The sequence below is a fragment of the Hordeum vulgare genome, chromosome 3H (assembly GCF_904849725.1).
Source record: "Hordeum vulgare subsp. vulgare chromosome 3H, MorexV3_pseudomolecules_assembly, whole genome shotgun sequence".
Taxonomy (NCBI): Eukaryota; Viridiplantae; Streptophyta; class Magnoliopsida; order Poales; family Poaceae; genus Hordeum; species Hordeum vulgare.
In genome coordinates, this window is record NC_058520.1 from 604,540,014 (window position 1) to 604,552,229 (window position 12,216).

At 48.5% G+C, this 12,216-nt stretch overlaps 2 protein-coding genes across 2 annotated transcripts; one reads left to right on the top strand and one right to left on the bottom strand.

Moving 5' to 3' along the window:
- The first annotated feature begins 471 nt into the window (after positions 1-471).
- LOC123445583 (protein ALTERED PHOSPHATE STARVATION RESPONSE 1-like) lies at positions 472-4,242 on the top strand. Its single transcript, XM_045122583.1, has 4 exons — positions 472-2,400; positions 2,505-2,704; positions 2,810-3,033; positions 3,151-4,242. Exons 1-4 carry the CDS (start codon positions 837-839, stop codon positions 3,947-3,949), a joined length of 2,787 nt encoding a protein of 928 aa, XP_044978518.1. The 5' UTR covers positions 472-836; the 3' UTR covers positions 3,950-4,242.
- An 86-nt stretch (positions 4,243-4,328) lies between these two features.
- On the bottom strand, positions 4,329-11,081 carry LOC123445584 (tRNA uridine 5-carboxymethylaminomethyl modification enzyme MnmG). The gene is made up of 12 exons (XM_045122584.1): positions 10,745-11,081; positions 10,004-10,095; positions 9,741-9,854; positions 8,939-9,269; positions 8,493-8,672; positions 8,232-8,312; positions 7,833-8,051; positions 7,593-7,735; positions 6,364-6,530; positions 6,004-6,221; positions 5,340-5,432; positions 4,329-4,939 (listed from the first exon to the last, which is right to left on the bottom strand). Exons 1-12 carry the CDS (start codon positions 11,036-11,038, stop codon positions 4,721-4,723), a joined length of 2,151 nt encoding a protein of 716 aa, XP_044978519.1. The 5' UTR covers positions 11,039-11,081; the 3' UTR covers positions 4,329-4,720.
- Positions 11,082-12,216: the final 1,135 nt, after the last annotated feature.

Below are 12,216 nucleotides of genomic sequence, written 5' to 3' on the forward strand. Positions count from 1 at the left end.
TTGAAGATAGGTCATCTGATAGTATAATAATTATGTTTCCGTAATCCATGCTCGGTGCTATTATGGGACAGCAACGATGCTTATGCACGGCTTTTTTCCTCTTGAAAGCGTTGCTTTTGCAGACCTTTTATGTTTTAGGGTGTTGTATTCGATGATGGTTTTGTGTGTTGTTGCTCAAAGAAGTTGGTCACTGTTGATGGAACCTTTGTTCTTTTTTATGTGTGTATCATGCATGCTTTCGAGGCATCTTATTGACGGAAAGATCAGATGTAATTGATATCTTTACGATATCAACATGTTTTTTTGAAAAGAAAGAAAATGGGAGAGTGACACGTAAGAGAGGTCAAGAGCAAAGCCTCTTCCACCCCTGTGCTTGTCAAACGGTGGAATAATAATACTCTTGCTAGTAATAATTAATAAGGAATAAGGAAAGAAATAAGGGGCGAGAAGGAATAAAATGGAAACCCGAGGGTGGAATTTGCACGGCACCACCACCTCCTTCCTTTCTCGTCTCCCTCCTTCCCTACACGCCTCGCGCCTTCCTCCCAATCCCAACCAATCCCGCCCGCCTCCGTCTCCCCTTCCCTTCCCTTCCGACGCAGCTCGATCCGACGCCGCGCCGGAGCCGCCCTGAGTGCTCGTAGGAGGCCGCAACCCGCACGACCCAGCCACCGACCCACCCCGTGCCGCGCCTTTTATGTAATGGACGCCGACGAGCCGCCAGAGCCCAGCACCGCGCCGCACATCCGACCCCACCCGCCCGCCGTCTAGCCAGCTAGGGTTTTCGGCTCCTTCTCCCTTCACCTCCTCGTAGCCCGGCGAGCGGCAGGCCAGCCATGGGCTGCACGCCCTCGCACGACGCCCTCGCGGCGGCCGCGGCCAGGGCGACGCGGCGCCGGCCCACGACGGCGGCGCCACCCACCACCTCCTCGGCGTCTCGGCGGGCCGCGCGGGCGCGGGACCCGGCGGCGGTCTGCAGGGAGCGGGCGGCGCTGATCCGGGCCGCGGCGGACAGGCGGTATGCGCTGGCGGCGGCGCACGCGGCCTACTTCCGCTCGCTCGCCGCCGTCGGGGGCGCGCTGCGGCGCTTCGCGGCGGCCGCGCTCCTTCCCGCCACACCCGACCCCGCCTCCTCGCCCGTGCTCACCCTCCCGCCGTCCCCCGCCAAGCCGCCGCCGCCGCACCCCGCCGTCGCCAGGACCGCCTCGTCGTCCCTCCCGCCGTCCCCGGCCTCCTCCTCCTCCACCGTCTCGCCCTTCTCCCACTCCCTCTCCGACCCCTCCGACGACGACGACGACGACGAGCACCTCCACGCGCTCGACCACTCCAGGCGCGCCCGCGTCCGCGGGGGCGGGCACGCGCCGCCCCCGACGGCGCAGCAGCAGAGCCACTTCATGAGGAAGTCCGCCACCGTGCCCACGGTGGTCTACGAGGACCCCTACGCCGAGCACGCCGGATACGCGTACCAGTACGGGCCCTACGGCGAGGCGGTCGCGGACGAGGCGAGGCCGCGCGGCCCGCCGCCCACGCCGCCGCCGCCGGAGGCCTCCTCGCTGTGGGACTTCCTCGACCCATTCACGCCCCACGACCAGTTCCTGGAGGACTACTCCCGCGGCATGCCCGGCGAGGCCGCCGACGGGAATGGGAATTTGCCTGCCAACAGCCCCAATTATGCAAATTACGCCGAGCTGAGGAGGATGGAGGGGATCCCGGAGCTTGAGGACGAGTCTGAGCTGGAGCCGGCAGCCTCGGCCGTCGTTGAAGATCGGAGTGTGAAGGGGAAGAGACCAGCTCCTGCTCCTGCCACCAATGCCACCCGTCCCAAGGGTGCGTCATCTGAGATGAAGCTACAGAGCAAGGGATCATCGGGTACCAATGCCGAGGTGGAGAAGCCGGTGTCAAGGAACGATTCAGTGCCAAGCAATGCCGGCTCTGGATCGAAGAGCAAGAAAGGGGGCAGGAGCGATGCGGTGAGCTTGAAGGGCGCGGACCTTGGTGACATTGTTGGCGGCAACTCCTCCGAGAAGAAGAAGAAAAATGGTGTGGCATTTGGTGAGAATGGTCGTGACATTGTTGGCGGCAGCTCCTCCGAGAAGAAGGGTGTGGCATTTGATGGGGATGGTGCCTCCACCGGGAAGAAGAAGGGTGCTGCGGTTGATGAGGACGGGTCGATTGTCGATGCAGAGGGGGCTGGGGGGAGCCACAACAAGTCAGTGCGGTCGGCTGTGACAGTGAGCAGCGAGTCCTTCTCGCCGTTGCACAATGGGGAGAGAGATGTCGTGGAGGCGATGGAGGAGGTCAAAGAGCGGTTCCAGGATGCACTGCATTGCGGCGATGAGGTCTCCAGGATGCTCGAGGTGGGGAAGGTGCCTCACCGGACGGCGCCTAAAGTTCTTAGATGTGGGTAATGAAATGTTTTATTATATTGGAGTAACACATATCTGAAATTTTATTATATGGGCAAGTGCACTGAAATGTGATGTATTATTATCTTGTTTCTGCAGATTTCTCTTCCAGAGTGGTGGAGCCTATAACGCTTAGTGTGCCGTCGTCCTCTTACTGCGTTCCAAAGCGACAGAGGAACTCAAGGTTACCGAGCGCCTCAGCTTCATCGGCCAATGGCAGAGGAAATTGTGACGGAAGTCTTTCTTCAACTCTAGAGAAGCTCTGTGTATGGGAAAAGAAGCTGTATCAGGAGGTCAAGGTAAGCACATCTGAGGCCACATCAACAAACTAGTAGCGTCCGCTCACATTATCTCTTTTATTTACTGCCAAAATATGTGTTGAAAAGGCTAGGTGATTGTTCTAGGATGAAGAGAAGCTGAGGATTCTGTATGAAAAGAAGTACAACAGGTTGAAGTCACTGGACGAGCGAGGGGCAGAGCCGGACGCGATAGAGGCAGCCAGATCGTCGGTGCGGGACCTGAGGTCGAAGATCACCGTCAACATCAAAACAGCCAAGGCTTTCTCGTCGAAGATCGAGAAGATTCGGGACGAAGAGCTGTACCCTCAGCTCGTGGATCTGGTTCAAGGGTATGATGAAGTTCCCTTCCTGGTTCTAGTTGCTCCACAGCTTCATTGTCTGACAGAACAAAAACTTCAAACTGACCACACACATTGCCGCTCTTGTTTTTGTTGATTGAAACGCAGATTGCGGAGGATGTGGAAAGCTGTTCTGGAATGCCACGAGAAGCAGCTGTCGGCAGTAAGGGACAGCAGGCTCCACCTGCTCAAGGCGAGGACCGTGAGCCAGTCCGCCGCCGCGGCATTGGCAACGCTGGAGCTGGAGAGGGAGCTCACGAAATGGTACCGCTGCTTCAACAAGTGGACTAGTTCACAGAGGTCTTATGTGGAGGCGCTGAACGGATGGCTGAGGAGATGGTTCCCCGAGGCGCAGGACGACGAGCAAGACGACGCGCCCGACGGCGCCCCGCCTTTCTCCCCAGGCAAGCTTGGCGCGCGGCCGATATTCGTCGTGTCAAACGACTGGTTCCGGGCCATCGACCTGGTGCCCAAGAGCGACGCGCTCAAGTCGATCGACTACTTCTCGAAGCTCGTCCACGAGCTGAGGAAGAGGCAGGAGGACGAGCACCGGCAGAAGAGGAGGGTCGACCACGCCTCCAGAGACTACGACAGACGGCGCGAGGCCCTGCGGGGAGAGCTTGGCCCGAGCACTGGCGTCGGCACGGTCGCGCTCCGGGATGACGATCACACCGTTGATCTGCACAAGATGAGGAGGCGGCTGGACAACGAGATGGCCAGGCACGACGAGGTGGTGAGGCATGTCCACCTTGCGGCCTCGGCCACTCTGCCGGTTGGCTTCGTCCCTGCGCTGGAGCAGATCGTCGGCTTCTTCCATGGGAACCTGCGGGTCTATGCGCGCATCAGGATCAACGGCTCCGGAGCTCGCGCACCGCGTACCGAGGTTCGCCGGCCACATCTTGGCTGATGACGCTGTTTTTGCAGGCAGTTTTTTGTGACAGGTGGTAGAGGAGGGGGAGTAGTGCTGGAGAGAGATTTTGTGTATATATGATCATTGGTTCATTCTGGGGTTTAGGCCTTAGTTCCTATGACGATTGCGGTGGTAGATTAGACAGAATGTTAGTGTTTTGCAGAGGTTTTTACTGATGGTGACTGACTCACCCATTGCTCGGCGGAGGGGAGCTTCAGAAGTTTCAGTGGTGCTCCCATTTGTTCTGTACATCGTTACATGAAACTTCAACTTACTAATCCATCTTCATTATGTATTTATCTTGCATTATGTATTTGTTCCATTGCACCCATGATGTATATAAATCACAGTGATACATAAACGAAATGTAGATTTTGAAATTGCTTCACTGCGATATTCCAGATTTTGAAAAGATTCATGTAATATATGTACACAAAAAACAGCGAGCACCTTTCAACGAAGTCGTGCGCACGCTTCACACGTGTGCCTACTGATCTATAAGCGCAGCCGACCCCTCTACGATCTCCTTGCTGGACCTAGCATTCTGAATAAGCATTGGTCATCCACATGCCTGAAACTGAAACCATCTCAGCACCACCTACCATCCTGTCAGGCCGGTCGTCGAAAAGGGGCGTGCGTTCAGGTACATGACATGCATCCTTAGCATCTCCTGAACAATTCTGCTGCGTTCCAGTTAGGTCGCGAGATTCCGTTGCCAGGGTCCCAGGTTCGGTTGCCTGTAGCAGTCACAGCCAGCAGCGCGTGCGGTTATGCGGTGGTGGCGCTGGCACGAACCGCCTCGTCTGAAGAATCATCCGTCCTGGCATTGGCATTGGCCCTGGCCGCGGCCACGGACCTCATCATTTCTTGCTGTCGCTTGTACTCGGCCGCACGGCGGGTGCTCTCCATCGAGATGAGGAGAACCGTCATATCAGCTGGGCTCACGCCGCCGATCCTGCCAGCCTGGCCTAAGGTTTGTGGTCTTACCTGCAGATGCGTCATCGAAATATGAGTTGTATCGGGCGCGATCGTAAAACTGGCATGCCCTGCTTATAATAGTACAGTGCTGCAGTTGACAGGTTCTAACCACTTGGTTCAGTGTGTATGTACATGACAGGGAAGTTCAGACAGTATGTGGTCAGGCAGATCAAATTTGAAGCGAGGAAACGTTGGGCAAAGAAGGAAGGCATCTTAAGATTCCCACACCATTGATTTAACACAAAAGACTGAAGTGCGCACAACTTGTGTGTTGTTGCTAAATTAAGGACTGAACAGTGCATGACGCTGGGTTATTATTGGCAGGTTATCCTATGTAAGGCTCTTGAACATATTCTAAATGCTACTCCAGAAAGAGCAAATATACTGTAGAAGCAGATGCTTTTGATACCTTGGAAAGTTTCTCGCGAGCTTCAAGGGATAGATTTAGCATCGAGTGGTAATCCAAGTCTTCAGGAAGTTTCCTGTGTTCCTGGTTTATAATCTGAAGAGGAAAACCGATTATTAGGGGTCGGCAGGTTTTCCATGTAACAAAAATTTGACGGATTAAATAACTGAACCTATCAAAGTCAATGGAGCTGGTCTTTTTCTTAAGAAAAGCAAGAACAAAAAACTTTAAACCCCGACATTCTTTATTACAATGGAGAAAAGACAGAATCAGCTACAGCTAAAAAAGAGCTAAAAGCAAGTTCCTCAATAGAGAAAAAGAACATGCATAGCACGACAGATACTTGCACAAGAAATGCAATATGCATCAGTGCCAGGCTTCCTAAACATGTATTTACCATTTCTCTTGCACTTGAAAGAAGCTCCCTTGCATATTTAATTCAGAACAAAATGACATGATCATAAGAAAATTACCTGCTGTAATTGAAAAGACAAGTTCCTCAACAGAGAAAAAGAACATGCATAGCATGACAGATACTTGCACAGCAAGTGCAATATGCATCACTGCCAGGCTTCTTAAACATGTATTTACCATTTCTCTTGCAATTGAAAGAAGCTCCCTTGCATATTTAATTCAGAACAAAATGACATGGCCATAAGCAAATTACCTGTTGTAACTGGCTCTGCTGTCGTGCGATGAAACCTTCGTACTTGATATCAATCTCCACGCAGTCTTTCTCAATTGGAGATAAATGCTCATTTCCATATCCGTGCTTGTCCAGAAGTTTATACTGTACATGTGGCTTTTTCAGTATGGCTTCAAGTGTCGATGACTCCTTTACAGGTTGGTTTGATACTGCAGTAACTTCGGCAGCAAATTCAACTCCTGCAAATGGAATACTTGATTATAGAACCAGAAACCATGCTTGTAACTACACTTAGTGGGCACATCTTAAGCAATAATATAATATTTTCAAACTTTACATAAAATATGTGGCAATTCAGCTTCAGAAGTATATAAAGCTTACCCGATACTCTTGTATGCTTCAACCGTTCTTTTTCTTCTTTGATGCGGGCTTGCTTTGACTGATAAATCTCCCAGCGTCTATCATCTATTAAACCAATCTCTCTCCCAAAAGGGGTCAATCGACTATCAGCATTATCGGATCGAAATAGTAGACGGTGCTCTGAACGACTGAATGTACACAAGTGCCAACAACAAAAAAAGTCAAACTTCGATTCGAAGAGTCACATTAGATTAATAAAATGCTAAGTTCATTGATTCCTTCCAATGGACAATATTAGACAACATAAAAAATCACAGCTGCTGTCAGTAAAGTTCTTCTGTCTTGTTCCTTCAAAAAATAAGTGATTTGTAATTATGGTTCTAATTTGTCTTCATAATGAATGAGCAGTGCTCATGCAGAGTTTCTCGAAAATCGATAACATCGTTCGAGCATAGTTTTGTAACATTTTTCTAATCTCATGCTCTGCATTTAACTAGCCCTTTCTGATGCAGTCCTTGGTGAGAATCATGATTGTTACTCTCAGTGGTGGAGCTAGAAAGAAAAAACTGGGCGGGCCATCCTAGAGGAGAACACAAAAAATTATTCTGAATTACACTAATTCAACAGGCATTAGTTGGTTACATGCGCTTGTGTAGTGCTGGTTGCTAGTGTAAAAATATTTGATGTTTACAAGATAATACAATCCCCGGCTGCATGTGGGAATGACCAGGTTCGGGGCTAGCTAGCTAGCTAGCTAGTAGCCTACCTGACAGACTAGTGCTGGAAGCAAAGGAATTCAGTGTTGAATGCGAAGACACAGCTACCCAGTGTTGTATGACAGTGATGCAGTGTTGGACTGCACACATGTAGTATAAATTTTTTCTCGAGGGCTGGGTGAGCCACGGCCTGCTTTTGCCCTCATGTAGCTCCGCCGGTGGTTACTCTATGGTGAAGGAAACCTGCCACAACATTCCTTGGCGCACAAGGATTTGCCACTTCATATCTCATTGACATGTGGCCCTGGACCAACGTGTTGGTGAGAAATCAATTTGCAAATCCATGAATGCCAACAAATGGAGTGGCAAACCCTAAAATTTGGCATGCAGCCTTATACAGATTTTAGTATTCACTTTTAAATACAAATATTACGTCACATTGCTTTGTCTTAATATATGAGCCTGCAACTATGCTTTTTTCCATCAGACCATTTAAGCATTAATACCAAGAGCTGTTGTATTGATAACCCATACCTTGTTAACATGCGATAAGGCTCCCTAAGATCTTTTGTAACAAGATCATCAATCAGAGTCCCAATGTAACTGCTTTCCCTCTCAAGAACGATTAGTGGCTTTCCATCAGAATGTCTAGCTGCATTGATTCCTGAAACTATACCCTGTAATAAAAGTGAGCAAGATTGGGATCCAGAAAATCAGGTTCAGTTAACCTAACCATATGTCCTAAAATGGGCATATCAGAAGCAATGAACACACCTGAGCTGCAGCTTCTTCATATCCTGTTGTTCCATTAATCTGACCAGAGAAGAATAAGCCCTCAAACCTTTTTGTCATAAGCGACCTTGAGCACTGATAAGCAGGTAAGTAATCATATTCAACAGCATAAGCTGGCCTTAGCATCACACAGTTCTCCAGTCCTGGTAGTGTTCTCACAAGTGGTAACTGCAATCTCTCAGGAAGACCAGTGGAAAAGCCCTGTATGAGGTGTATCAATGGTCTAAGTTGTAGGTTTTGATAACACAATGATGCAGAAAAAATCGTTTTTACACAAAAATTACATAGATAAGAACAAGTGATATGAAAGTCTCCGACTGAAATTAATTGATGAAAAAGGGAAATTATGCAGAACTGAGGGGCAGAGAGAGAGAGAGAGACCTGTAGATATAGCTCAGGGACATCTCTACCCTCTGGCTCAAGAAACACCTGATGAGATTCTTTATCTTTGAACCTTACAATCTGCAACAAACAAATATCCAGTTATATTTCGGAATGTGATCAGCAAAAACGATAGTCTATATAGGGAAACTATTTTTTCTTTCCAATATCTTTGCAAGTTTAGGTGGATTACACATAATAGATCAAAACATAATCTTTTGTGGAACGAAGTAAAAATCCAAAAAATCCATGATATAATACCTTGTCTTCAATTGCTGGGCAGTACCTTGGTCCCTTTGCTTCAACCCAGCCACCATATGTTGGTGTTTCATCTAAGTTGTCTGTAACAATTTGGTGTGTCTCTTTTGTAGTCCGTGTTAAATAGCAGCACATTTGTTCCCTCTCAACATGAAATTCAGGATCAAAACTAAACCAGCCTACCTGTTTCAAGAGGCACCATCAGCTTGAACCTCAAGCTTAAGCTTAAGACACACTTCATTCAACACATATAGACTAACCAAGAGAAAAGTCAAAACTAACTAAACCTTAGAGCACAAAGGTGCACTATTTAACTTGACATACTTATATTGTAGTTTGCCATATCAGTAATGACAAAGCAGCATATGCCCCCCCACCCCATAACACCCAAATGGAGTTATCCATGAACATATAATTTCAACAAAAATTTTATCACATGTTCTACACACCTCTTCATCACCATGTTGGGCTTCCAATCTAGAAAAGTCAACTGTCCGGCGATCAATTCGTGGTGGCGTGCCGGTTTTTAAGCGGTCAGTTTCAAAACCCAGATGCTGCAAGTTTTCAGTAAGCCCCTGAGAAGCTGACTCTCCAGCTCGCCCTGCAGGCATTGATGTCCTACCAACCCAAATCTTACCACTCATAAATGTCCCGGTGGTAAGTACAACAGATGGTGCATAAAAGTCCATGCCGAAGAAAGTGCGAACACCCTCAACACTATCATTCTTGCCTATCATAACTTCTGTAGCCATTGCCTCTCTAATGAAAAGATTTTGTGTGCTGAAAATAGCATGTGCAGTAGTAAGTAAGTAGCATGGAAGATACCAGACTAATAAATATGCCGGCAACAACAACAAATATATAGATTAGATGTCATAATAGCCTTCACTTTGTTTTTGTTTTCAGTTGATAAAAAATCTGCATTCACCTTTATGAATCCGGTAGAGAATATGCAGGAAAAAATATTCATCTAGTATAATAGTACTACCTACAGAGTCTTTGGTCAGGAGTAACACTATAACATGCCAAATTAGTGAGGTCGCTATGTTTTGTAGCTTAAATAATAGTGTCGTCGTGATTCTGTCAGAGCCACCTAAGAATATATAAAATACGTGATTTAGATGAGAGGCCACCAAAATAAACATCGATCTTTACTTCTTTAGCGCCAGCCACTTAAATTGTCAAACAATATTTTGACTAGGTGTGCAAGTTATAAGTTATGATACACGAGGTTTTTTTGTATACACTGACCTTTCTACAACTTTCCTCATCTCCATTGCATACTCCCTCTTATCGGTCTGAGCACGCAGTGCACGGACAGCTGGACCTTTTGAGCTGTTGAGCACACGCTTTTGCAAATAGCACCTATGAGAAGAAGAGATAATGAGTATATACCAAAAGATCTCTTTAATTTGGTAGCACTGCAAGTTTCTCTCAAGCCAACACCCCGTCCACAAGCACAAAAGACACGACATGATCTGTCTGTTTAAGCAAGATCATATTTAACTTCCTACCTATCTGCAATCTTTCCAATATCACCACCAAGGGCATCCACCTCATGGACAAGCTGAGACTTTGCAGGACCACCCACGGCGGGGTTACAAGGCTGTATATAACATAGCAGAGAGAAAAAAACGAGTCAGCAGAAATGCACTTTTGGTGCCTGGTATGCTGTGAAACTGACAGACAGCTCCTTGACTAAGGATACTTCCTTAGCTCTTTATAGCATATATAGGAATTTGCAACAACCATATCGAAGTTCCCTTCTACTGCAAATCCAAACAGTTTTGTCTTATGTAGTTATCTAGCCCTTGATCATCAGATATACCACCAACATCAAAATTTGTAACAGAACCTGTGTGATGCAGCCTACAGATACACCAATATAACACGGTGTTGCACATTTTTCAACTCTTACAGAACATGGTTTAATGGCTCGATTATGGGTGTATAGAACTTGATTACAGACTTAAACTACGCCGCAAGGATTCGATGCAGGGACGGAATCAGGGCAGAGTCATTGACCTCTTACAAATGCCCATGCATCTCAGTTTTTGGCACTATGAATTAGCATATTATGATAAGATTTCTGCACTGTGACGCATGCTAACCCCATTTAGGACATGAACTCAGTTGCATATGCAGTATATTTTTATAGGTTACAGATAGAAAGATGGGAAACAGAAAATCTGCCAATCACGACTGCAGAAACCTAAACTGAAAACCGTAACAGAGCTGGGCCAAGCGCAGGGGACCTGCCAGGCGATCCGGTCGATGTTGAGGGTGAGGAGGAGGGTGCGGGCGCCGAGGCGGGCGGACGCCAGCGCGGCCTCGCAGCCGGCGTGGCCCCCTCCGACCACGATGACGTCGTACCGCTCCCGCAGCGCGTCCAGCCTACCTCCCCCTGTGGCGGCGGCGGCGGTGGAGAGGCGGGGGCGGCGCGGGCGCGGGCGCCAGGACGGAGAGGGGAGCGGGCGGGTGAAGGGGGCGGAGGGGAGGAAGGACGAGAGGCCCGCGGCGGTGGGCGGCGGGCGGAGGCGGAGCAGCATCGCCGGAGACGGGGAGGGGGCGCTGGGCTATCCCCTGCTCTGCTCCTCTCGCGGTCGCGGCTGTGGCTCTCGCTGCGGGAGGAGATTGAAAATGGAAACTTGCAGAAAGGCCCCTCAAAACATGGGAGTCTAGTAAATTCATCCTAACCGCGTTTGTTTTTTGTATTTCAGCAAAGGACACCACTACGTCCGCATATTCGCACTCCCGTGCGGCGGCCGCTAACGAGTCGTCCGACCCGAAAACGGCCTGTGCTCCCGTGTCCTCGGGTGGGACGTAGTACCATGCATTGAGGCCATCGGTTTCACCCTTTCTTACATGGGAGCTGGCATCACATGCATGTAATGCAGCAGGATTTTTTTTTCTCTCAAGACAAAATCGCTACTAATACTACCCTATGCTAAGAACATCCTGTCACTATTTGCTTATCTATGCACTTATCTATTTTACAAAAAAATGATAAGTGAACTATTTATCTCCCAAAATATTGATGTGAATGATCACCAATTCTTCAACAACTTTTTTTGTCGGTGCTTTCCACGTATTGTACTTACTAATTTTTTTGTCATATTTACTTATAAAATTTATTGTACTTACTTGCCATATTAATAGATTTGCTTTGTCACTTGATTCATTGTGCTTACTTTCCACATTACAGTTTAATTATGACCTTGATATTATACTTACTTATCAAATTTATTGGACTTACTTGTCACATTACAGTTTGACTATGTCCTTGCTATTATACTGTGACAACCCGATGCCGACGTTTCAGAAGCTTCTCCTTTTCTTTCCGTTTTCGTCGTGTGGGTATTTTCAGTCGCCGCATCATCATCGCATCATGCGCATCATCTGCATTGCATCGGCGTCTCCGTTGCCGCCCGTTTTTCAAAACTTGCATCCGCTAGTAGTTGCCGGTCCTCGTCGTTGTCCGTTCTGAGTCCGACCGCACACGCACGCGCCCGCGGCACCGTCGAAACCCTGTTTTTAAAGTGCGTTTAAAACTTTCTCTCATCGGGTTGAGATTTGACGTGCGATCGAGATTAGTTATAGCGAGGCTGCCTGTCGAATTTCGTCGCGATCGGAGACCGTCTGGTACCCGAACGGTCGCCCGTAGCGGCACCGTCTTCGGTTATTCGTCGGACGTCTGTCGGTGTTTTAAAATTCGTGCCGGGCCGCC

Bases quoted from the DNA above. Each gene is read 5' to 3' on its own strand.
- LOC123445583 (XM_045122583.1), top strand. From the start codon at position 837: ATGGGCTGCACGCCCTCGCACGACGCCCTCGCGGCGGCCGCGGCCAGG. The intron at 2,401-2,504 runs GTGGGTAATGAA...TTGTTTCTGCAG, and splicing joins GGCGCCTAAAGTTCTTAGAT to ATTTCTCTTCCAGAGTGGTG. The intron at 3,034-3,150 runs GTATGATGAAGT...ATTGAAACGCAG, and splicing joins CTCGTGGATCTGGTTCAAGG to ATTGCGGAGGATGTGGAAAG.
- LOC123445584 (XM_045122584.1), bottom strand. From the start codon at position 11,038: ATGCTGCTCCGCCTCCGCCCGCCGCCCACCGCCGCGGGCCTCTCGTCC. The intron at 8,052-8,231 runs GTCTCTCTCTCT...CACCTCATACAG, and splicing joins TCCCTGAGCTATATCTACAG to GGCTTTTCCACTGGTCTTCC. The intron at 4,940-5,339 runs GTATCAAAAGCA...ACGCATCTGCAG, and splicing joins CTCGCGAGAAACTTTCCAAG to GTAAGACCACAAACCTTAGG.